At 35.9% G+C, this 27,840-nt stretch overlaps 1 protein-coding gene and 1 non-coding gene across 8 annotated transcripts in view; one reads left to right on the forward strand and one right to left on the reverse strand.

Annotated features, from left to right (window-relative positions):
* Positions 1-27,840, reverse strand: part of DNM3 (dynamin 3) — a 513,949-nt gene that overhangs the window by 240,936 nt on the left and 245,173 nt on the right. For all 7 annotated transcript variants that reach the window (XM_054693472.1, XM_054693473.1, XM_037506477.2 and 4 more), the window contains one exon: positions 1,346-1,459. In XM_054693472.1, the coding sequence (XP_054549447.1) occupies positions 1,346-1,459 (114 nt within the window). The remainder of the gene's footprint in view (positions 1-1,345; positions 1,460-27,840) is intronic.
* Positions 12,470-12,604, forward strand: LOC119242444 (small nucleolar RNA SNORA42/SNORA80 family). The gene has a single exon (XR_005124455.1). It is a non-coding gene; the product is annotated as a small nucleolar RNA SNORA42/SNORA80 family (small nucleolar RNA).

The following is a 27,840-nucleotide window of genomic DNA, read 5'->3' on the forward strand; positions in this document are numbered from 1 at the left end:
ATACATAAATGATTATCTAAATCCCTGGAAGGAAATATATCAAAGAGAAGATTTTTTTTTTTTAGGGCAAATGAGCACAAAAGAAGATACTTCGTTTACATATTTTTATATCTAATGAGGCATCACAAAGCTGTGGTATTTAAACACTAGCATTTCCTACCAAAAGACAGGGGTATCTAAGCAGCCAGCACAGAAACCATTGGTAATCTTCAGACTCTCATAATGAGCAATGAAATATTTGACTCAAGTCAGTAAAATAGCTCACATAAAAAAATTTTATGAAATCGTTTTAGTAGAAAAGTTTTTTGGACATTGCTATGGGATTTGATTTCCCTTGCTACAAAAAATTTAATGGCAATTAACTAATTATCCAATATTTATTCAACATACTATTATACACAAAGCTCTTAGGAAACAAAAAGAACTATGTAAGTCTTGAAACTTCTCTGCAGCAGCTGACAAAGGCGTGTATCATACTATCAAAGGATATCAAGCCAAGGGAGGAGAACTTAACTCTAAACTCATGCCCTTTATAGCCAAATAAAATTGAGACGATCTCACTTATAAATAGTTTTGCTATCACAAAGTATTGTTATGTTTACATGCTACATTATAAGCACCTAAAACTTCTCAGGTCAAAACAGAGCATGAAAATTCACAAAACATAATTTAATTTCCATTCACATCCTCCCAAATTTAGTAGAATCACTTTGAAGCACTTAAATGGTGCTGTAAGACTGATTAAGACATTATTTTTGGACTTTTATAACTATCACATTTAAGTGAATAGTAAGTCACAAGACCAAAATTATTAACATCTACCATGAACCAGACTGCCATAGTTTTCATAATGCATGCTTTTTTTAATAGCTATCAAATTCTCAAAGAACAAAGTTTGTTTAAACAATTATCTGGGACTCATTTGAAGATCAGTGATTTGGACATGTTCAAAAGCCCATCATTTGAGGCTATGTGACAGTGACAATTCCAAAATGCTTTAGTACCACTGTATCAATGCATTAATTTCTTTTTTAAGAGGGTGTATACCCTTGGATCTTTTCAATACATCATGAAAATTGCTTTCATTCAACTAGTGTCTCCATTATTACAAAGAAGGAAGTTTCCAACTACTGCCCATAACTCCATCTCTTCAGGTAAACAAACACATAACTACACCAAAGAAAGCAACAAATTTTGAAGGGAGAATTGTAAAATTACAACTCTAAGAAGAAACAGGCAAAGCTTCTCAAGCCAACATTCCAAACCAAGTCTTACTGAAAGAGACCCACTGGTGTCTCAAGAATTAGAAACATTGTTGAGAAAGCTCTGTCACTGTGTGACTTACCTCATCATCTTTATACCAGGACAAGCTTTCAGCAGTAAGGACAAACCAGTATCCTTTAGATCCTCCTTTCATGATGCCAATATTGCTGATGGTTAACCACCCTTTGCGAATCACCTACAAAAGAGCACAGATTGGCAAAGATGTTTAGTTTAAAGTGATCCAATAGAGAACACAGGTCTTGCACTGAGTGAGTTAAAAAAAACAAGATACAAATTGCAATAAGAATAGCTTTGCCCCTTCAAAGCTCAAACTCTGTTAAGCTATTTAAGATAACTTCTCTTCCCCACATACAGATAACCGAAGTACAGAGAAGGAAACCTCTCCCATCAAATTAACTAAATCAAAGTCACAAAATTGTATGGATGGTGCAGCAGAGCAACTGAAACAGACAGGAATGAAAAGAGGCAGACTAATAGGCTGTTCCAGGCCTATTTATGGCATTGCTGTTACAATTAAAACATATTTAGCTGATTGGATGAGCAACAATAGACTCTCCATGCCCACTGCCTCTTCCATCCCACTGGCCCATTTGTTTGCCTGGTTTGCATCTAATTAGGAATTTTACCAGAGACTGGCCACCAAATGGTGAAAGAAGAAACTCAAGTCAACCAACAGTTGCTTGTTAACAGCTCTGAATAAGGCTGAATGAGAGAGAAAGTTGAAATAATAAGCTAAAATTAAAAGATTGGTGTTTTTTTTCCTAGAAGAAAACATAGGCAGTAAGCTCCTTGACATCAGTCTTGATGAATTTTGGATCTTACTCCAAAAGCAAAGACAACAAGCATAAAAAAATGGGATTACAGCAAACTAAAAATTCTCCACACAAAAAGGAGATCCTCAACATAATTAAAAGGCAATCCACTGAAAGGGAGAAAATATTTGTAAGTCATATATCTGATATGGGGTGGCAGTTTAAGTACCTAAAAAGTCATACAACTCAATAGCAAAATAAAAAAAGGGGGGGGGTAAAAAAATCGGATTTGTTAGCTATCTGTATGTCTTCTTTGGGAGAAAACAAAGTATGTCTTCTTCCCAAAGAAGACATACAGATAGCTAACAAATAGATGAAAAGGTATTCAATATCACCAATCATCATGGAAATAAAAATAAAAACCATAATGAGATATTGTGTTACATCTGTAAGAATGATTATGATCAAAAAGACAAGAAATAACGTGCTGGTGATAGAGACAAGAAAATAAGTGTTGGCAAGAATGTGGAGAAAAGGGAGTCCTTGCACATTGTTGGTGGGAATGTAAAATTGTGCTGCCATTCTGGAACACAGAGGGAGGTTTCTTAAAAAATTAAAAATAAAACTATCATATAATCTAGCACTTCCACTTCTGGATACTTATCTAGAGAGAGTGGAAACACCAATTTGAAACAATTTATGCATCTCCATGTTCATTACAGCTTAATTTACAAAAGCCAAGTTATAAGAAGAACCTAAGTGTCCATATGTGGAAGAAGAGACAAAAAAATTGGAATATTAATCAACCACAAAAAAAAAAACAGGAAAGTCTTGCCATTTGTGACAACATGGATGGAACTTGAAGCTATTATGTTAAGTGGAATAAGTCAAAGACAAATAAGTGCATAATGTCACTTATATGTGGAATCTAAAAATAACCAAATTCAAAAATACAAAGAACAGAGTGGCAAAGGTGTTGGATGAAGGTGAAATGGATGAAGGAGGCAAAAGATACAAACTCCCAATTATAAAATAAGTTATGGGGATGTGTTGTAAAGTTTGATGACTATAGTTTAAAACACTGTATTGTATATTTGAAAGTTGCTAAGAGGGTAGATCTTAAAAAAAAATCCTCACAGAAAAAAACTGTAACTATTCATTGCGATGAATGTTACCTAGATTACTGTGGTGATCATTTCTCAATACATACAAACATCAAATCCCAATGTTGTATACCTGAAACTAGTATAATGTTATTTGTCAATTTAATCTCAATTGTTTTAAAAGTTTGGAGTTTTTCAATTATTGATGAAATTCATATGGAATCACCAAAAACCCCGAATAGCCAAAGCTCTCCTGAAAAAAAAAGAAGGGAATGGAGGCATCAGACTCCCAGACTTCAAACTATACTACAAAGCCATAATCATCAAAACTGCATGGTATTGGAACAAGAACAGACATACAGACCAATGGAATCGAATAGAAAATCCAGAAATAAACCCACAGATTTATGGTCAACTAATCTTTGACAAAGGAGCAAAGAATATGCATTGGAGCAAAGAAAGTTTGTTCAACAAATGGTGTTGGGAAAACTGGGTCGCTACATGCAAAAGAATGAAGCTTGACCACCACCTCACACCATACACAAAAATCAACTCAAAATGGATTAAAGAACTAGACATAAGACCTGAAACCATAAAATATATAGAAGGAAATATAGGCGAAACACTACGTGATTTGCACATCAAAGACATCTTTACAGACACATCACCCAAAGCAGTGATAGTGAAGGCAAAGATAAACAGCTGGGACTACATCAAATTAAAGAGCTTTTGCACAGCAAAAGAGACAATAACAAAAACAAAGAGAAACCCCACCAACTGGGAGAACATTTTTGCACCCAACACTAATGATAAAGGACTGATCACAAAAATCTGCAAAGAGCTGATGAGACTCAACAACAACAAAGAAAATAATCCAGTCAAAAAATGGGCAGAAGAGCTTAAAAGAAACTTCTCTGAAGAGGAAATGCAAATGGCCAACAGGCATATGAAAAAATGTTCAACATCACTTGTCATCAGGGAAATGCAAATCAAAACTACCATGAGATACCATCTTACACCAGTGAGAATGGCACATATTAAAAAAACTAGCAACAACAAATGTTGGCGAGGGTGTGGAGAAAAAGGAACTCTTCTGCACTGTTGGTGGGAGTGCAAACTGGTCCAACCACTGTGGAAAGCTGTATGGAGATTTCTGGACCTACTAAACATAGAGCTTCCATATGATCCAGCAATTCCACTCCTAGGTATTTACCCAAAGGACACAGAAACATCAATTCCAAAGAACACCTGCACCCCTATGTTTATAGCAGCACTGTTTACAATAGCTAAGCTTTGGAAACAACCCAAATGCCCAAAAATAGATGACTGGATCAAGAAGATGTGGTACATATACACCATGGAATATTACTCAGCATTCAAAAAAGATAAACACATGCAATTTGCAGCAACATGGATGGCGCTGGAAGGGATCATGCTCAGCGAAATAAGCCAGAAAGAAAAAGATAAATACCGGATGGTCTCACTCATAGCAGGAATCTAGAAAACTTAAATAAGGGACCAGGAAAATGAATAACTATAAGAAAGTGAAAATCAAAATCAACAAAAAACTATGAACCAGAGACACTTTTAGGGGGGCGGGGGTGGGAGGGGAGGGATTGGGGTCAGAATGGGGGGGCTGCAATTGTATGGGGACTATAACAATAAAATTTATTAAAAAAAAAAAAAAAAAAAAAAAAAGAAAAGAGTTAAATAAAAATTCATGAAAAAAATGAAAAAAAAAAAAAAAAAAAAAAAGTTTGGAGTTTTTCAATGGCCTGGATTTATCCATCTACTTCTGGTTATTATTTGCCATTCTGAAAAATATGTAACATCTTCATAAAAATCTTTTAAAAAATTTAAATGGTAAAACATTAACAATTTGTATTATAGATTTGATAGAAATCATTTACAGATGGTAATAAATGAAAATCTATTTTCTCACAGATGTAAAATTAAATTCTGTTTTCTTTTTATGGCATAGATTAGCATCTTTTCAATGGTAATTTTTGTTGTCATAGAATCAAAAATAAAACACTACATGAAATTGTATGCTATTGTCCTAAATATCAAAAATCACCCCATGTTTAAATCATTCACTATCCTAAAAATACTAAAATATTAAAAAAATACTTATTGGATGACTCATGGGTATTGGTTCCTAAAGGAAGATGAAAATATCTTATTAACCACATTTTATTTTTATATTGCTATCAAATTTTCTACTTGAAGAAGAAAGTAAAACCTAGGGAAAATAGTGAAATAAGCCAAGGTTGTCACTATTAACTTTCCATGCCTCTCTCTACACTCCCAGGCCCTGTCACCTTAGATTCCCTGTGCCAACACCTCCCAGGTATCCATTCTCATTTTTAATGCTTTGTAACATTTATAGACCCCATAGAGAACCCCATTCAGTTTCAGACTAAGGCAATTCCCTCCATTATTCAAAATTATTCTGTCCTCTCGCTCTCCACTTCAGAAAGAAGAAAACAATGCTTCTTAAATTATATTATAATCATTTGGATGTTTTCTAAAAATATAGATTCTTAGGCCATCTGTATTCTGAGAATACAGATTCTTTTTTTTTTTTTTAAAGATTTTATTTATTTATACAAGCACTGGGTACAGTCAGAAGCATGGGAGGGTGAGAGAACTCACCAGAGCCAGAGCGGGGAACAGAACAGGCAGACTGATGAAATACACTACTGAGGGGAGCAGCGGGCGGCAGGAGAGGTCTGCGCGCCATGTGGGACCCTCATTGGTTGCCGGGGATGGAACCAGTGCTGCAGAGGCTGTGGGCAGCCTCGCAACCCAGTGCTCAACTGCTGCGCCACCAGGGGAGGCCCTAGATTCTTAATAGAGTCTTAATCCAAATGAATCAGCATAGCTACATATGAAACCCAGGAATCTACATTTTAACATGTTTCCAAGGTGATTCTTATTCACACTAAAGTTTGGGGGCTGCTGCATGTACACATATAATCAAAACTTTATTCTTCTTAGAGAAAATGATTTCATCTAATTTTTAATAAGAAACTGGTTAAATTACTTCACACTAACATTGTTGTCCACTCTGTCAGGGCTTATAAATAGCATACTAATCATAGCACTCAATGAAAGTATACTTATTATTTCATTTTATCAGATATCTTTGGCTAGAGAGGAAGGCTAATTTGCAATCCCAATAAGCAAATCACATTTCACTCACTGGGAGAGAGGGTTGTCATAAACATAGTTTACAAACATTTCTTAAGAACCTATCATATGCTAAGATAAAAATTAAAAAGCATGATGGTGCCATAGTCCCTGCACTTAAGAATCTCATAGTTTAGTAAGGAACACAAATTCATAGAGAGTTAATTTCAATATAATAGTGTAGAAAGAGAGGTACACCAAGCAAGAGAAGGGATACTTAACAAAACATAAGGAGTGGTAATAAGTTTTCTTTAAAGAAATAGTACCTCAGAAGATCCTGAAAGAATTAGTCAGGTTGAAAAACAAAATAAACAATCCAGTCAAGAAATGGGCAGAAGAACTTAAAAGATATTTCTCCAAAGAGGAAATGCAAATGACCAACAGACATATGAAAAAATGTTCAACATCCCTTATCATCAGGGAAATGCAAATTAAAACCACATTGAGATACACCTTACACCAGCAAGAATGGCACATATCAAAAAAACAAGCAACAACAAATGCTGGCAAGGATGTGATGAAAAAGGAACTCTCCTTCATTGCTGGTGGGAGTGCAAACTGGTCCAACCACTACTGAAAGCTGTCTGAAGGTTCCTCAGTCTACTAAAAATGGGGTTACCATACAACCCAGCAATTCCACTACTAGGGATCTAACCAAAGGACACAAAAAAATTGATTCGAAAGAACACCTGTACACCTATGTTTATTGCAGCACTATTTACAATAGGTAAAACCTGGAAACAACCCAAATGCCCAAAAATAAATGACTGGATCAAGAAGATGTGGTATATATACACAATGGAATATTATTCAGCAATCAAAAAAGATAAACTCATGCCATTTGCAGCAATGTGGATGGAACTAGAAGGAATGATGCTCAGTGAAATAAGCCAGAAGGAAAAAGAAAATATCGGATGGTTTCACTTATAGCAGGAATATAGGGGAAGCAAATAAGACATCAGTGTAAAAAAATAATAACAGTACAAAACACAACAAAGCAAAAACGGACAATTATAAATCAGAGACATACTACAGGGAAGGAGGAGGGAGAGGAATCAGAGGGAGGGAGAGAGGAGCACAGATGACTGAGGTGATGGTGCATTGGTGAAGGAAACTCTATGGGGACTACACCTGAGGGGGCAGGGGGAAGCAAATATTGTTTAAAAATGAACAATGATGTAAAAAATTTAAAAAATTAATATAAAAAAAGAATTAGTCAGGTCAGTAAGTTGTTTATCTGCATGAACAAAAACAAACAAGAACAAAAAATGGAAGTGCCACTTTGTACAGAAAATATCAGGTGGGGATGAAGAAGTTGAGATTAAAAAGGCATACAGGGTAAAGTTAGACTAGATTTATTTCAAAGAGATCCCAAATTTTAGTTATTTCACTCCCCTGGCAATACCAAAATAAATTTCAAGTATACATGTAAATTTAATCTTTAAATTATATGTGACAGGGTCTCCCCCGGTGGCGCAGCGGTTGAGCGCTGGGTTGCAAAGCTGCCCGCAGCCTCTGCCGCACCGGCTCGATCCCCGGCTGCTCCCCAGCCACCGGAGGAGGGTCCCCCAAGGCGCGCAGACCTCTCCTGCCGCCCGCTGCTCCCCTCAGCAGTGTACTTCGGTCCTTCTGCCTGCTCTGCTCCCCGCTTTGGCTCTGGTGAATTCTCTCACCTCCCGCGCTTCTGACTGTACCCAGTGCTTGTATAAATAAATAAATAAATCTTAAAAAAAATAAAAATAAAAAATAAATTATATGTGACCACGGTAATAGTCAAGCATGTTATTGCTGGAGCAGAAATAATTAGATGAATAAGAGGTTGGTGACATAAGAAACATGATGCTAGGACAAAAATGATTGGCGTGGTTAAGATGAAGAGCATAGGGAAAAGGTTGTCCTTTCATAGGAACACAGCTGTCCCATCTTGGGAGTCTGGGAGATTAGAGAACTGAGAGCAGATGTAGGTCCTATGTGAGAAAAAAGATAGAAAGTCTAGGAAGGTTATATTTGAACCTAATAGGACAAGATTAAATTATCTGTGGAAGAGTGGGTGACAAGTTGGAAAGAAAGCTTGCAGTAAGTGTGAAGCTTTCTGTCCCAGTGAAGCACTGGGACAATCAGTAATTTAATGGGAAAATAAACATGACAGTATTAGTAAAAAAAAACATGGGTGACAAAATAAAGCACTATAAAACTCATAAGAGGTAACATAGAAGAAAATCTGGATGATTTTGGGTAGGGTGATGACTTTTCTTAGATACAACACCAAATATATGATTCATGAAAGAAATAACTGATCAAATGGATTTCATTAAAATTTAAGATTTCTGCTCTGCAAAAGAAAATATGAGGAGAATGAGAAGACACATCACAGACTGGGAGAAATATTTGTAAAAGATCCATCTGACAACATACTACTAGCTATCCAAAATATACAAAGAGCCATTAGAACGTGAAAAAAAACAATAAATAAAACAATCCAATTCAATAGGACATCTCACCAAAGAAGATATATGCCATATATATGTATGGCAAGTAAGCATATGAAAAGGAACAACTTATCAAATGCTATCTGGGAAATGCAAGAAAGGAGATACCACTATACACATATTAGAATAACTGAAATCTGGAAAACTGAGTCAAATGCAGCCAGAACTCTTATACATTTTTGGTTGAAATACAACAGATTACAGCCACTTTAGAAAGCATTTTAACAATTTCTTATAAAACTAAACATACTCTTACCATGTTATCCAGTATTTGCAGCTTTTGGTATTTACTCAAACAAACTGAAAAAATATGTCCACATAAAACCTACACATAGCTGTTTATATTTAGCAGGTTTCGTCATAATTGCCAAAACTTGCAAGTAACCAAGATGTCCTTCAGTAGGCAACTGGACAAACAAACTGTCCTACATCTAGACAATGAAATATTCAGCATTAAAAAGCCATGAAAAGACATGAAGGAAGCTTCAATGCACATTTCTAAGTGAAAGAAGCCATTCTGGAAAGGCTACATATCGTATGATTCCAACTATATAACATTCTGGAAAAGGCAAAATTATGATTGTGGGGAGTGGGTAGGGAGATGAATAGGCAGAGCACAAAGGATTTTCAGATCAATGAAAATACTTTGTATGATATTGTAATGATGGATACATGTCATTACCTTTTTGTCCAAAGTCATAGTATATAAGACACCAAGAGTGAATCCTAAAGTGTACTACAGACTGGTGAATATGATGTGTTAATGCAGGTTCATCCTTGAAAAACCTGTATCATTCTTGGTATAAGATCTTGTTGATAATGGGGAACACTATGTATGTTTAGAGGTAGGAGATCCATGAGAAATCTCTACCTTCCTCTCAATTTTGTTATAAACCTACAACTGCTCTAAAAAAATAAAATCTGAAAAAAAAATGGGTAAAAACTGAGAGTGAACACCATAGACTCAAAGGAACACAATTGGTACAGTTGCACTATCTTCTCTAGCAACACTCTGAACACATGGTATTAGAAAAAGATAAGTAGGAATTGATCTAGGGTTCTGATTTTCTGAGTTTAACTGACCTAACTACATGAATATGAAAATGCTGAAGATTTGGGGCAAGAAAGTAATTCAGATGACATCCATTCATACATCCATTTTGCTAGGAAATGAGGCCAGGATGGAGCCAATGGAAAGGTACAAATGAAGACGAAAGGACTAGGGAGACCTGATAGCAGGACTAGATAAAAGGACTAGAGAGGCTTAAATAGCAGATACTATGTAAGGAAAGGCAAGAATGGAGTTTAAGATGAAGCGAAACAAATAAATTGCCTGATTTTATTGACATCATTGAATTAATCTCTCAAAGATGCACCACAGTTGCTAGACGCATTGAATGTGATATCTAAAGTGGAGATCCAGTAAGCATTATTTTATTTTGACTAGTGGATATGTTCAACCGAGCTATATGGAAACTATGAGTGACTAACACCAGTAAAATAAAATTTGCAAAGAATCAACATAAAAATAGAATATTACATTCTATGTCATTACAGTCATTTGCATTGCAATAGGCTTCCTCCTCCCTTGCAGAGAAAATTAAGAGGATTACAGCTGCCATTCTGCGAGCACACATGGTCCACATCCCTTCCTAGGCACCCATGGAAGTGTGTTCAGCATAGAAAGCTGTCAGCAAGTAGACTGCTGTCACAGAAAAGTTTAAGAAACCTTGGTCCAATCCCAGCCCTTCCTTTTCCAACAGAGGAACCATATTTGCCAGAAATGGACATTGTTTTTCCTGAATAACAATCGGCTCAAATAACAATTAAGAAAGAATTCACAAAGAAATTGAAGGAGAGAGAAAATACAAAATCAAGTTAAAACAGAACAAGTGAGGAAAGGGAAGCATTTGGGAATGATGGTAAAACATTTTTCATCTAAGAATGCTAAGGGGAAATGAATAGAGTGAAACAAAGGAGAGTGGGTGGAAAAAGACTAAAAATAATAAAATTTGAAAAGAATGTCAAGAAAAATGGGCTTGATTGTAGAATCTCTTCATAGAAAAAGACATACAAAGTTAATTTTGTCCTCAAATTTAAAATTACCATAATAAATCTATCAACATTCAGTACAATAAGCATTTAAGTCTCTCAGCATTCAAATATCAAATTCTGTTTTGAGTGCCTAAGTAAACAAGAGCAAGCAAGCCCATAATTATATGACTAGAAAGGATTTTGAGAGCTGAAAGAGCATGTTCTTATTTGTAAGGCTTGAGACAAACTGTTGCTTTTTTTTTTAATTTACTGCCATAAACATCACCCAAGCTTCATTTGCCAAATACAGAAACTTTGAAAGCAACTACAAGACCTACAATGTGAAGAGTGGGATAACTTGGTCCCTTCTTTCAGTGGTGAGCCCACTCTAGAGATTATGTGTTCTTGTTCATTTTCCTCTGTGCTGTAAGTCAGGCCTTATCTGGGTTGGCAAAACCTGTATATTTGGGTACGTTCAGACAGCTAGCCAATTAACTCACAGACAAGTAAGAAAATTATGGGGGAAAAATGTGCATGTGAAAAAGGACATGTATATCTGTTGTGGCCAAGACTTTATTTATTGTGGCCAAGATGAATGAATTGACAAGGTGACATTTGTATGTTTGGGTGCTCCTGTCAGCTTTAACTTTCTAGGAAATCAGAGCACAAAATTTTGTAATTATCTAAAATTAGCAAAATCAAAGATACAGTTTGATTCTACTCTAAGAATTCAAAGGTAATAAGAATATCTACAGTTACTAAAAACTACTAGAGAGGCTATTACTCTAAATAGTCTCATGCTAGTAGTCCACAACATCTTATTTCTTATCTGGAACTCCACATAACAGCACTTTGAAGGAGCCAGTATTCTCCTTATATGACATATAAGGAGACTATGATCAGGCTCCTGTGTCCCTACCAAATCCAAGCTGGTCACCAAGAGGCCTTCTTCATGGGAGTTTATGCACTCTTTGCAATTGTGCTTCATTTAGACTATTTACACATGAATAAAATTAAATCTTGCTGATGATCTGATTTCAGAGACCCCATCCTTAACCCACAACTCATACAAAGATGTTGGCAAGATTATTGTTTCTAACGGCAAGCAAATAGAAACAATCCACTTGCCCAACTGGAAACTGGTTAACAGATTATGACATAATCCTCTGCTATTAAATTAAGCTGAGCAAAAACACCTAATACAGGATGTGAGAGAAGATCTTTGTGAGCGAGTGCTAATACTGGGCAGAACTCTGGAATCAGACACTTTGGTATTGCCCTCTAGTTCTAACACTTCCAGGCTGGGAAACATTGAGTGAGTCTCTTGGCCTTAATTTCCATATATGTAACATGAGATAGTAACAACGGCTATATAACATAGGATTGTGTGAGGATCATGATTTAATAAATGCAAAGGATCTATTATTATTCCTATTATTATTACATAGGGTATTATTTTTGGTTATATTTGCTAATGTGAGGGTAGAAAAAGACTTAACAAATGCTAAAATGACTACAATTGGATATTAGTGATAAGACAAAAGTATATTTATTTCCTCCTTCAATCCTTTCCATATTTTCTAGAGTGTTCATGCTATTACAAGTGCAAGTTGCCATGTAGGATTGGATTCATGGCAGGTCTAATCTCTGGGCCTCTCATAATGCCCCATGCCAGAGCAAATCGGGGCCCTGAACAATTTCCTGGTCTCTGTGCTTGTACATGGTGGGCACTGAAGCAGCTCACACAGTGGGGAAAAAAGTAGAAGTTGTTCTCACAACTTTAGTGCTTGCTTAAAATAAGCAATTTATTGAGATTCCCTTTAATGTGTAATAAACACGGATGTTAGAAAACTGAGGCAGATTACAAAAACCCAGTAGTGAAATAACTACAGCACAACATTAAAAAAAAGTAATTTTGAAAATGGTATGGAAATCATCATGATGAAAGAAGCTTGACTCTTTTAAGTAAGGAGCTGATCTAGCTGACAAAACATATTTGTTTGCAATAAAAACTGGAAAACAAAGGAACCAACAGTTAATACTCATTTCAATCTCCCTTTTATTTAAATATATAGCTATCAAAAAGATAACTTTCTAGTTTCTTTGGAAAATTTAACCTTTACCTAACAACACTGGCATAAGTTTCAATCATATCAGGTCAATAAAATTTTGTAAGTTTAACAAATCTCCAAGTATTGTTTTATAAAATAATCGCACAAGGTAACCTAAGGAACCTGTAACCACTTTTTGCAAACTACAAAATCTCCTAGGATGCCTCCATCACCCTCCATTCATTCTGTGTCATGTAATCACCTAAAACCTCCCATTGAGTCTTGCTTCTGGAACATTAATGAGCACATTATGAGTGTATTTTTTCATGCCTCTGTGGATGACCAGGCTATTGTATTACTTTGATTTTCAAAATGACTCCTAAAGTATTCCTTCTCATTCTATCCCAGAATTTGCTCAATTGCTTGTGTATGTGTTATTTCTAGCACATGCACAGCTATTTCTGAATAGTTCACTGAAAGTGAGCTGCTTATTCTCAGAGCTTACTCACCTAAACCTCTCCAAGATCCAAGCCATTAACTATGATGAAAATCAGGGCTCTACTTTTTCCACTTTTTTCCTGTGTATCTTTTCCATGTGCAGAGCTTCCTTTGAAGTTAATGGGAGCCCTCCATGTGGAAGAGATTCCAAATGATACAAAGCAGAATGAGAACTAAGCCCATCATCTATTTCTCACATTCAAGGACAAAAATACACACGCACTCACAAGAGAAAAGACACTTCACGATTAGCCAGGACTTAGTAGAATTTGGATAAATTTACTAAAAATAATACACAGAGCTTCTTGGGGAGAGGAAAAAGAAACATCTTAGTAAATATTTACTAATTCACTTACTAGAGAGTTAGTGAGTACCATGCATGTGTCAGGGAGCACACTGGAAATAAAAGGATAAGCCAAAATCAATAAATATATATACAAACAAACAAAACCAGGCTAGTCCGTGACCTTCAGGAGCTGATAGGCAAATACAGGGACAGACACTAAGCAAAAACTCACACAGATAAAAGTAAAAACAGGTGGTTTTGGTGCTGCCAAGGAGTGGCTCTGACTTGCATGGTATATCAGAAGAGATGTGTTTGAAGATTTGAGCACTGGCACTAAAATCTGAAGGGGGTGGGGGTGGGGTGGCCACAGCATAGAAAGCAAGTGTGACCCTCATGCAAGATGAGCTTGCAGAGAAAGCAAACTGTGCTTGGCCATGTAATTTATGTGAAGAAATTTGGTCTTCATCCTGAGAGAAACGGGAAGGCTTTGAAGTGTTTAAAGAAGGTCAGAAACATAAGATTTGCATCATGAAAAGTTCCCTCCCGGCTCTAGTTTAGTGAAGAGATTAGAGAGAGAGGAGAGAAGACACTGGGACATCACGTAAAATCCTAAGTCCTAAATGATCGCACCTTTGACAAAGTGGTGGATACAGATACAAAAGAGAAATGGGCTGCTTTGAGAAAAATTCAGGAAGAAAAATTAATGACTGATAATTTGGAGACAGAAGGTGAGGTGTCAAGTATGACACTAAGACCGGACAGACTCTAGAGGCATATTCTTTGAGCAAGAGGGTACGAGAACTATGTTCAGAGAGGAGAGATGTCATGGGTTCAGTCTGTCCATGTCAAGATGTGAAGAAGTGATGTTCATAGCAGCATTATTCACAACAGTCAAGAGTTGGAAACAACCTAAGTGCCCATCAACAAATGATCAGATAAAGTTATAGGTACATAATGAATACTATTCAACTATTTTTTTAAAAAAATGAAATTCTGCCATCTGTAACACCTAGTGCCTCTAGTATGGAACTAGAGGGTATTATGCTAAATGAAATAAGTCAAATGAAGAAAAATAAACACTGTGTTTACTCACATGTGGCAGATAAAGAAACAAGAAAGTGAACTAAGTAAAACAAAAATAAACTTTCATACTATAAGATCAAATTATCATAAGACCAGAAGGGAATGGGGGAGGAGATTGGGTAATACAGGTAAAAAGAGGCCTGTTGTATGGTGAAGGGTAGAATTGAAATTTTCCTGTTGAACTTAAAGTAGAACATACAGATGTTGATTTATAATGATATACACCTGAAACTTACATAGTGCTACAATGCAATGTTACCTCAAAAACAAAAAATCAAGGATTTTAACATGTGAAATAAACCTCTGTTTATAAAAAAGTCTCAATCAGATATACCCATTTGTGAATTATTGATTAGAGGTGTGATTGAAGCCATGGGGATGAAAAAACTGACAATAAAGTGAGAGTGTGATTTAAAAAAAAAAAAGACCTAGAACCAACAGTTGAAGAGAATCAACATGTAATGGTTGCGTGGAGGGGATGAGCCTATGGAGGAGGCAGAGGAGTGGCTACAGGGGTGGGAGAAAGAACAGAAAATATTGTATCTACAGAAGTCACAGAAGAAAATTATTTAATAAGGCAAAATAATTAAAAAGGTCAACTGTAACTATGAGGGAAAGTAAAATTTACAGTAAAAACTTATTCACTAGTTTGGGAAACACTGAGGTTATTGAAGAGATAATATTCAAAATGTTTAACAACCAGTATAGCATCAACCTGACCAATCTGAAGGGGTGGTAGGATCACAGTGTTAGAGCAGCAAACTGAAGTCTCCCCTTCTGTACTAGACCCTTGCCTTTAAGTCGTGGATCAAGCAAGGGGAAGTTGGAGAGATTCTGAGAAAGGAGCCTAGTATCTCCAATGATAGAAAGGCACTGTCATAACATCTTGTTGAAGATACCTTCATAATATCTTCTAGATACAGGAAAAAAATTCTCCCAAAAGGACAAAAGAATATTAAAAGTTGGCCAATGAAGATTATATGTATCAAGCAGAGAATATGTTTTAAATAATTTCCTGGATATTCGAGTCATAAAAAGGATGAAAATGTGTTGTCAAACAATCATTCAGGTTAAAGCATTTTGAAGAACAAAGCACCAAGTATACCGCCTATACACAATAGTCAATCAATAAGTAGTAGGTATTATGTGATAATATAAGAAATAAAATATGTCAGAAAGTGATAGGTTGAAGAATAAATATACATAGCAGTTGCTGGATAATGCCACTCTAAGAAAAAAGGAATTGATCGATGACAGTAAAATTGCATGTAAAATGAATAGCAAAAAAGCTTCAGTAGCCCATATGGATAATTTTCTCTGAAGATTTACTGTGTTCATTATCTGAATTTTGCACTTACATCATCTTGTTTCAAATTACTTACAATTGTATTTGTTTTGCGCCCATTTTCCTAATAAGATTGTAGCTTGGTTGAAAGCATGTGCTTTGGGATTTGTATGCTGGTTCTGCCATTTGCTAGATGTGTGATTTGGGGCAAGTTACTTAATCTAGCCAATTATCATTTTATTTTCCATCTGAGAATTGGAGTTAACAGTCCCAATTTCAAATAGATGTTGTGAGTATTAATAGAAAATACATAAATTTCTCCACAGAATGTCTGGCATCTAACAAATGTTCAACGAATGTTTAATAAATGGTAGATATTATTATCAAGCAGAGACCAACTCTGCTTTATGCTCCTTTGGGATACTTATACCTTCTGTAGATCACAAGTTTGTCAATAGACTATTAGCCCAATGGTTCTAAACTAGGGACAATACCAACACCAAGGGCTTTTTGTGATTATGTGTGTATATTCTGCACTATCACAACATTGGGGGATATCTACTGAGTAAAGGTCAAAATGGCAAGTAATTCTTCTACATGAAAAGATATTGGCACCTATTTGAAGCTAAGTACAAACTCCTAATTGGGTGGTTAACTCTGGATGATAATTAAGTTTAAATCAGGTACAAGACTGGAATTTATTTCACTCAGAATCACATTTCAGAGCTAGATGAAATCACTATTCTGGAGATGTACTTAGATGGGAAACTTGTACAGTCACCTTAGGCAGGCCTAAAATGACAACACTGAGACAATTATATAGTTCAAACCCATTTTTTCCCCTCTGGATGACAAAAAAAGTGATGCTCAAAGCTAATTAGCAACTTTAATGTATCCTAGATGTTCCCTTCTGAATGTTAACCTCACAGCTTATAAGTTATTATAAGTCATTTGCCTACCTAGCTATTTACCTCTATGTTTCAAGACACATAACTCTACTTTTCATTAACAGTTATTTTTTGGACACCTATCATGAGCAAGTTCTAAGTTACAAACTGGGAGAAGCCATGAAAATGGCAGTTACTGTTCAAATCTCAGAGAACTTACATGCAAGTGGGAGAGAACAACTAAATATACAAAAATTGGTTGAGAAAGGTACATGCTTTATGGGAATATACAGCAAAGAACTGTTGTAGAAGTCAGGGCAGGTACTCCTAATGAAGGGATACTTTCAGATAAGAGAGAAGATGCTATTCATGCAAAAAATGGAAAAGAAAATATTTCAGGCACAGAAAAGAGCACATAAAAAGCCCAATAGTGGTGCATGGGTGAATTGGTGGTAAGAATTTTACAGGGACTCTACCTGAGAGGAGAAAGCATACATTGTACAAAAATGAACAATGATGTAATATATATATATATATATACATATATATATATATGTATATATGTATGTATCTATATAAAAGCCCAGCAGGGAAAATGCCTGGACTACTGAGGGCACTGACTGAAGGTAATGTTTGTGGGAGCTCAGAATCCAGGAATGCCAGTGACAAGAGAAGGAACTAGAAGTAACCAGGGAATGGATAATGGATGCTAACACTGGACTTTGTCCTAAAGATGAAGTACTTTTGAGTGGTTATAAGAAAGGAGTGACATATTCTGATTTTTTTGTCTTCACCAAAACAAAAGAAAACCACATCAGATGTTTCACTTGTTTGTAATTTCAGCTAAAAGTTTTAGGATAGTGTTGGAACTTTTAGTTAAATGAAGTCTCTTAATTATTTGTGGATTTTAATTACCCATATTCTTCCTGACCTCCATAATCAAGGCTAATTGAAAATTGGTTGTAACTCAAGATACTCTGTGAGGAAACTTAATAAAGTGAGGTATGTAACAGATGAAATCCTGATTTCTATTGAAAACTGAAGAACATATAAGTAACAGGCATTCCAATTTCTGATGGGAAATGGAGAGGCCCTGGTAAATATCAGTCATCCAGAGCAGCTATTTTGCTTAATCCCGTAAACTAGTTGCAGATGTTGGCTAAAACAGCTAGGCTTTGCATCTGTAATTTTAAAATTGTCTCATATTTCTAAAACCTGACTCCGTATGCACCGGAAATCAGTGACATGAATTATGAACCTCAGGAAGAGGAGAAGCACAAGTAATGCCAGAAGTGATAGGAGATAATATTCGGAGCGGTGGTCAGGTTATGTGTACAGGATGAGTGAAGGATGACATGGTTCCTTCCTCCAGGACATGGATCCTGCAAGCAGGCATTTGAAAATGAAACCCTGCAAGTGAATGTACCAAACAAGAGGAAGTCATTTATAGATAGTTGAGTTCTCAAAAACAAATCCTTCTTTTCCTCCCCCTCCCTCCACTTTACAGCAGGTCAACAGGAAGACCAGAGTTGCTGAAGAAGGAAAAGGTTTTTGAAGAGAAAAAAATTGAGAGCCCAACTGTAGGTTAAAAATGTCTTACCTTAATTAAGAAGATCATATTTAGTTGATTGGGGCAAGAAAAAATAAAATGACTTCCATTAAACTTAGTTTCAGTTATGAGAGTGCTTTTTCACAAGACATTTAGAATAGAGCAATAGAGACTGAAAACTTAGAAAAGGGGCTGATGTGGTAGAAATCTAAAAAGAATTCATGTTATATTGCAAACAAAGAATAAAAATAAGCATTAGAAATGACTTAAATTATGATGGCAGAATTTCATACTTACATTTATCAAACTCATTTTTATTAGTGCGCACTGTTAATAATGTGTGTAATAATGCTCCATCCAGGCAATGTAAATGGTAGCACGTTGAATAATCTACCCACAAGGGCCTCTATCCTTGACAGATTAAATAAATAGCCTCACCAGCAATCAGGACAAAGACTTCAGCCAATTATTTCTGAGACAAGGGCATGGTGCAAAGCTTCTAGCAACTTCAGTTCAATTACGAAACCAGGACACCAGTTTCCTAGAGAGGGAACATTCACCCTGTGGGATTTAGCCTAATGGAATCCCTGAGGTGGGAAACAGTTTCATTGCTGAGTGAGTTGAAGAAATTTCATAATAACTTTGGGATCAAAACATTTTATTCCTTACTTTAACTAAAATTCTACATGCTTACATTTAGTTCAAGAGATCATATATGATAAGATTTGTTTCTTTTTTGCATTTACATTACAGTTGGGGAAAATATGTACCAGGCAAATAAACCACTTTGGCATTTCCAGGATTTTTCAGATAAATCTGAGATCAATCTTTCAAGATACTAGAGCTATTGCAACTTAATCACAATCTTCTTGCACATGTTACTCTCAAGGGAAAGTTAATATAATTTCACAGGAACTGTGAGAGACCTGTTCTTGGCAAATGTCTGGGGAAAGAAGAGAAAGGGGAACCTCACCATGGGGTAGGAAATTCATAGGAAATTCATAAAATTTGGAACAAATATGCATAGCTACTATAAATGGGGAATCTGAGACCTTAAGATTAGAAGATATATGCATTTTTTGGGGAAAAAAAAAGATTGTTCTCAAATGGAATTATCCCATCATGGGACAAAACTTTTAAAAAATAATGATAAAATGTTCTAGCAGGACCTCCCTGGTGGCGCAAGGGGTTAAGCACTGCACTATGAAGCAATCCGCAGCCTCTGCAGCACCAGTTCAATCCCCGGCCAGGGAGCAACCCACATGGCAAGGCAGACCCCTCCTGTCTCACCCTCTGCTCCCCTCAGCAATGTATTTCAGTCAGTCTGCCTGTTCTGTTCCCCACTCTGTCTCTGGTGAATCCTCTCACCGGCCTCTGCCCACTGCATCTCTGGCCTGTATCCCAGCTCTTGTCTGCATAAATAAATAAATAAATCTTTAAAAAAAATGTTCCACCAATTTACACTAAGGCCATTAACCCTGAGACTCAAGAGAAGCAATGAGTCTAGAGTGATGTAGAGAATGTAGCCACAAGACTGACCATCAGATCCTTACCTGCCTAACTGACAAAGTCAACAGAAACTTTCTTTTCTGTGACCTCATATCTCATGACTCTCTCCATGAAATGTCTTGAGAATGTAAAAATGTTTCTGCATTTTGAGGATCCTGGTTTAAATATTCTGACTCAGGAAAAGTTCTGTAATGTTATTGCATTGCGTATGAAAAGATTCGTGCTTTAGGGGCAGAAACTGCAATTCGCCTTGGTCATGGTGAATTTGGGACATACTTAGGTTGGGTAAGTTTGATTTCAATATGGGAAGCCATGAAAAGAAATAACAAAAGAGCTCTAATGGAAACAAACAGAAGAATTTCTGAGCTTCCATTTACTTCTGTTTTCACTGTGATAGAGAGGGTTCCTTTCAGAAATATCTCTGTATAAAACATGGACATTATCACTAAAAAAGATCCTGTGGCATCTTTGTACTCAATGAAGTTTTATGATTTGTCCTTTGCTAATCCTTTAATTTGACAAACTGAAATGGTTGGGGTTCTCTCAATGTAATAAATAAAGAAATTAGCATCCCTATACTGTAGTCTTAAAATATGAACGTGGTAAGAACCTAGCTCATTCCTTTTATTCCACTTTACATTTCACTTGAGTTTTACCATCTTCTTAAGCTCCCATGCAACTCTTATTCCCCTTGTTCTCAACAAACAGACCAGTCTCTGGTTTTATCAAGTAAACTGAGATGAACATGAATGAGGCATATATACACTTCTTTTCCCTCAATTTCTGTGACATTAATCTTGCACTGGGAATTTTAATCATTTTGCATAGTCATCAACTTTGTCATATGTTCATTTGTAAATACATTCATTTAGTTTTTTATAAAGAACAAGCTTTTTTTTATTAAACTCTTATTTTCTTACATAATTGTTCATTTTTGTACAAGATTTGTTTCTCCCTTTAGTGTAGTCCCCATAAATCTCCCACCACCACATCACCCATGAACCATCACCATAGTCCCTAAGAACAAGTTCATTTTACAGACAAACTGTACTAAACTTCAATAGTAGCAAAACTAATTCACTAGCAAAACACCACCCCCAATGACCAAATAGAGATTATACCAGAAAAGCAAGAATGTTTAGTAAGTTTATCAATATAATAAATTACACAATTTGTTCAATATGTGAGACCATGTTCATATCTCACTGAAAGTCAATGCTCACTTCTGAAAGAATCTTAGATACAAAGGAGTAAAAAAATTAATCACAATAAATATATTTTAAACCAATAGCCAATATGAAAAGGCAATAAAAATTTCCATTAAATAAAACATGTCTATTATTAATAAAAAATTTTCACTAAAAAAAAATCCCCATATACATATGAAACAAGTACAAAATTCCATATTACTTTACATTATTCTGAAAGGGAAAATATATGAAAATAGAAATGAAAAATGTAACTATGAACAAGCAGGATAAAAACAATAACTAAGTGAAAAGCTACTTGAGAATCTTAGTATATTCTACTGACACAAAATAAATGCTTAAAATAGTTCTTAAAATCAATAGTTACCACAAAGAAAGAAGGAAGCACAATGGATTATGGGTGATTTGGTGGTAGGCTGCATTCATACCTGATGGCATGGGAGCCCAATACTACCTCAATTTAAAAAACAAATAAGTTTATTTAAAAAAATAAAAACAAAAAAATCAATAGTTCTCACCAACAAATAATAAGAAAATATCATTAAAACAAGATCCCATTTATCATTACAACAGAAGGGTATTTCCAGTTACTTTATAACAAATGTGAATTTACCTGTATTTAAGGAAAAAACAGAAACTTATAATAAAAAAGGAATTATCATCTGATTGATGAAAACAATAGAATATAAAAAAACTGACATCTTAATTTATGGACTTTATAAAATCTAATCAAAATTCAAATAGACCTGTAGTTGGAAAATGACAAGATTTTAATCTTCAACAGAAAGAATAACTAATCTACAGAAGTCAAATGCATTTCTGAAGAAAAAAAAAAAGAGTAATGAAAAGAAATGACCTAGCAGGTATTAAAATGTATTAGACAGCTGCAATAACTAAAAATTGTGTCAGTGTACAAAAACCAACAGAAGGGACAGAATAAATAACCCAGATACAGATGTTAAGCTAAGAGTTCATCTATGACCTTTACTAAGGTCAGAGTTCTGCCATTTATCCATTGTGTGACTGAGGATGAACTACTTATCAAATCTTCAGTTACATCATTTATAAAACAGAAAAAAATAATGAAACCTACTTCATAGGACCTCTTTTATTGTTTTTGTCATTGTCAATAGTCATTGCATTATCACAATGTGCAAAGCACTGCTCTCAATGTTCTATACAATCTAATGTGTTTAATCCTTACAGAAATCCTAAGAGGTTTGTGCAATAATCATATCCCTTTTGCATGTGAAAAACTGAGTTACAGAGGTTAAGTAAATTTGCCTGGGGCTGGTAAATGACAGAGCCAGCTATTGAAGCCCAGCAACCCAGCTTCATAAGCAGCTTTCTTAAACCCTATTTCTGCTTCCAAAGTTGTGCCTTACCTTCACCATGAGCCATGATAAATCTCTGATGGATTTATAGACAAATGTCAAAAGTAGCTTCAAAAAATGCTATCAATACAAAAGCTGTTATTTAATCCCTCTAGAGATAGATACTACCTTCCTAAAAATAAGTGCACTAGAAGAAATTAGAGAAAAAAGAGCAATAGATATAACTTCAAAACATGTTTTTTTTTTTTAAATTTTTTTATAGAGGCATGTTTTTATTTATTTATTATTTATTTGTTTGTTTGTTTGTTTTTGTTTATACATGCACTGGGTACAGTCAGAAGCACGGGAGGGTGAGAGAATTCACCAGAGCCAGAGCAGGGAGCAGAGCAGGCAGAAGGACCGAAGTACACTGCTGAGGGGAGCAGCGGGCGGCAGGAGAGGTCTGCGCGCCATGTGGGACCCTCCTCCGGTGGCCGGGGAGCAGCCGGGGATCGAACCGGCGCCGCAGAGGCCGCGGGCAGCTTCGCAACCCAGCGCTCAACTGCTGCGCCACCGGGGAGGCCCTTCAAAACATGTTTTTAAACTTTAACTAAAAACACTGTAAGTAAAATCTTAAAAATAAACAATAAAATTAGATACTAGTTAATATGACACAAGATCAATATCATTATTATATAGATTTCTGTTATGAGTTAAAAAAGTAAAATGAAAATTCAAAGAGAATATATACAAAGACAAGAAAAGTATACTAGTTGTCAAAAAACATTAAAAATATTTTTGTCATAAGTGAGGTATAGATATAAGTGACTGAGGTTTAAAGGACATATGGGGCCTCCCTGGTGGCACAAGGGGTTAAGCACTGCACTATGAAGTGATCCACAGCCTCTGCAGCATAAGTTCAATCCCAGGTGGCCAGGAAGCAACCCACATGGTGTAGCAGACCTCTCCTGACTCACCCGCTGCTCCCCTCAGCAGTGTATTTCAGTGGATCCACCTATTCTGCTCCCCACTGTATCTCTAGGGAACCCTCTCACCCCCTGCACCTCTGGCCTACACCCCAGTTCTTCTACCCAAATATAAATTTTTAAAAAAGAAAACATATGGGGCCTTCCTAGTGGTGCAAGGGGTTAAGCATCACACTATGAAGAAATCCGCAGCCTCTGCAGCACCATTTCGATCCCCGGCAGGCCAGGGAGCAACCCACATGGCGAGGCAGGCCTCTCCTGGCTTGTCCGCTGCTCCCCTTAGCAGTGCATTTTAGTCCATCTGCCTGGTCTGTTTCCCTCTCTGTCTCTGGTGAATCCTCTCATCCCCCTGCATCTCTGGACTGTAACCCAGCTCTTGTATACATAAATAAATAAATCTTTAAAAAAATAAAATAAAGGATGTATGTCATGACATGGTGGAATAAGGAGGTTTTGATAAGCCTCTCCACAGGTTTTAATAAGCACAATGAGAAATCAATGATTGCTCAGATGAAATCTCACCAGTTCATTACCTACTTCTCAGGACTGACCCACAGATTTTTTTTGTCCTCTGAGGAGGTGGGTAGGTTGGTGGTTCATTATGGTGGCAGACAAGGAAGAGTGAAAGAATGTTGTGGCCAGAATGACCATTCCAGTCAGTCAAACAGGCTGGGTGCAGGTACAGACTGCATAACACACAGACCTTGTACAGGAGGTTTTCCAAGTGAAGGTGAAGTTAAGGGCTACATGTTCCTGGGGGCTGGGACCTTTTGTTCAGTCACAGAGAATCTGGCTATTGGCAGCGTGGAACACTGGTTCCTACCCCCTCTCTTCTCAGAAACTGAAAATTTCTGAGATTGGAGAGAGAGACCCACTGTGTACCATGGAGAGGAATGGCAAGGTAGTAGGGACCTGGAATGTGGGCTGCATTCAGTGATGTGTACCTGGTCTGGTCTGGAGATGGAGAATAAACAGTATATGACTCTCCACACAGTTTGATCCTTCCTCTTCCCCAAGACTCAGGCTGAAGTCTTCGGACTCCCGCTTCCCTTCCCTCCCCCACACACAACCAAGGCAAACAAAGATAAACAAACAAAACTAAATTCATAGAGCCCCAACAAGAAAAATTAGTAAGGCAACACACATGCCTAGGAAACAAGGAGACTGGGAATACAAGATGAGAACATTGGAAGAAAAAAATTTAATCTTTGAGAGACAAATATACAAATGGCACAGACTGGAGGATCTAACAAACATAAATTTGGACTAACTATCATGAAGAATCTCAATTTAATGAAAAACAGTAGGTTCGGGATCTCAGAAAAGATACTCAGAATATTCATTCTGCTGAATGAAAAAAAGATGCTGAATGAAATGAAGACACACAGAGAATGCAAAATAAGTTAAATTATCAAAAGCCAATGATAAAGAAAATATGTTAAAAGCTGTTCAGGAAAAGAAAGCATATAACATACAAAGGCACTTCAACCATGCTTTCATCAGACTTTTCAGCAAAAATTCTGTTAGAAGAGAGTAGAATAACATATTAGCAATTCTAAAAGATAAAAATTGACACCCAAGAATACTCTACCCTGCAAAATTACCATTCAAATATGATGGAGAAACAAAGGCTTTTCCTCACAAACAAAAGCACTGCCAGACCTACCCTATAAGAAAAGATGAAAAAAGTTCTTCTACCTAAAAAGAAGAAAAAAAATCACAAAATCTTGAGCAAAGTGATAAATGTGAATACAAAATCAGAAACTAACAAGAATAACTGAAACAACAAAACATATGATAGGAAGAGAAAAAGGACAGATTTTGAATAGTCAATTCAATACCAGCAAAGAAAAAGACTACCTTGGATATAGAAAGTTTTCTACAACCCTCATGGTAACCACAAAACAAAAATCTGGAACAGAACACTTAGAAGAAAAAGTGAAGAAAATAGGAGAACCACCGTAGAAAAACACTCAAATGAAAAGATAGCAATACATGGAAAAATAAACTGTGGAAATATAAACAACCAAATAACAAAAGAAGCTCCATATATCAATAATCCCCCTAAGTGTGAATAGTCTGAACTTACTAATCAAAAGTGGAGTGGTTGAGTGCATTAAAAAAAAAAAAGCAGAATCCATCTACATTATGGATACAAGAGTTTCACATCAGATCTAAAGACATAGACTCACAGTAAGAGACTGGGGTAAGGTATTTCAAATCATTAACACAGAGGAAAAGGCAGGAGCACGATTTACACATCTGATAAATTACACTTTCAGCCAAAAAGGTAACAGGTGTCAAAGGTGGATACCATATAATGATCAAGGGAACAAATCCATCAAGAAGATATAGCTGTCATTGATATTTACACACCCAGCACAGGGACACCTGTATATATAAATCAATGAACAGATCTAAAGCAAGACATTGACATAACCACAATAAGAGTAGGAAATCTAAACACACTGTTTACATCAATGGATATTCATAGAGCATCATCCAGACATTAAAAAAAATGAGGAAATAGTGGTGACCATAAGTGTCCTATCAAACAAACATATTCAGAAATCTCCAACCCAAAATGAATGAGTCCCATTCTGTTCAAGTACACATGGAACATTCTCATGGATAGATCATATGTTGAGACCCAAAACAAGCTTCAATAAATATATGAAGACTGAAATCATCTCAGTCTGAAATTAAAAATCACCACAAAAAGAAAACTGAAAAAAAAAAAAAAAAAAAAAACCCAAACAGGTAGAAACTAAACAAAATACTTCCGAGTAACTCCTGAATCAACAAGGAAATCGAAGGAGAAATACAAGTTATCCAGGGCCTCCCTTGGTGGTGCAGTGGTTGAGCGCTGGGCTGCAAAGTTGCCCGCAGCCTCTGCAGTGCCGGTTCAATCCCTGGCCGCCAGGTGAGGGTCCCACATGGCGCGCAGACCTCTCCTGCCACCCGCTGCTCCCCTCAGCAGTGCATTTCGTCTGTCTGCCTGCTCTGCTCTCCACTCTGACTCTGGTGAATTCTCTCACCCTCCTGTGCTTCTGAATGTACCCAGTGCTTGTATAAATAAATAAAAAGAAAAAAAAAATACAAGTTATCTGAAGACAAACAATAATGAAGAGGTGAGCTATCACATCTTATAAGAGACAGAAAAAGTAGAAGTAAGGGAATAATAAAAATTAAAGTGAGAATAAATGAAATAGAAACCAAAAAGATAATACAAAAGATCAATTGAAGTCAAAAGCTTGTTCTTTGAAAGAATAAATAAAAGTGATAAACTCTTACCTAGATTCATTTAGAAAATGAGAGAAAACACTAATGAAAACAGTCAGAAATGAAAGAGGCAAAGTTATAGCAGATATTACAGAAATACAAGGGATCATAAGAGAATATATATAAACAAATTGGAAAACCTAGATGAAATGGACAAATTTTTAGACCATGCAATTTCCAAGACTGAACCAGGATGAAATAGACATTTTTAACAAAATAATCACAAGTACAGAAATTGACCAGATGGTGTTGCTAGTGAATTCGACCAACATTCAAATATCTATTATGATACCTATTCTCAAACTCTTCCCAAAAATCATAGGAAGAAATATCCCAAACACACTTTAGGAGGCCAGCATTACCCTGATCCCAAAACCAGACAAGGACAGCACAAAAAAGAAAATGATGAACAAAGATGCAAATGTCCTCAATAAAATCTTGTCAGATTGAATCCAGTGATGCATTAAGAGAATCATACATCATGACTAAGTGGGATTTATTCCAGGGATGCAAGGAAGTTTCAAGATATACAAATCAATTAATATAATTCACAATATCAACAAAAACAAAGATAAAAATCACCACAGATGTCCAATTGATATCAAAAGGAGCTGACAAAATTCAACACCTATTTTATGATAAATATGTGATCAGCAGGAAAAATAATTCCATACCATATAGTTAAACATATAAAACTATTGGAAGAAATACAAACAAAACAAAATATGATTGCGACAAAAATTTCAAAATCTGTTCAAATCAAAATTGACTTTTTGTTTTATAATACACAATAAAGTAAAAGTCAAGTGATAAAGGAGCAAAAAAAATTATTTTTACAGTGTAGAATGCACACAAAATTAATATCTAGAGTATAAAAAATCCTAGAAGCCAGTAAGAAAATAATAATCCATTTTGAGTTGATTTTTGTGTATGGTGTGAGGTAGTAGTCAAGCTTCATTCTTTTGCATGTAGCGACCCAGTTTTCCCAGCACCGTTTATTAAACAAACTTTCTTTGCTCCAATGCATAGTCTTTGCTCCTTTGTCAAAG

Source organism: Talpa occidentalis, unplaced genomic scaffold (genome assembly GCF_014898055.3).
Source record: "Talpa occidentalis isolate TD23 unplaced genomic scaffold, MPIMG_talOcc4v2.1 talOcc4.12, whole genome shotgun sequence".
Classification (NCBI taxonomy): Eukaryota; Metazoa; Chordata; class Mammalia; order Eulipotyphla; family Talpidae; genus Talpa; species Talpa occidentalis.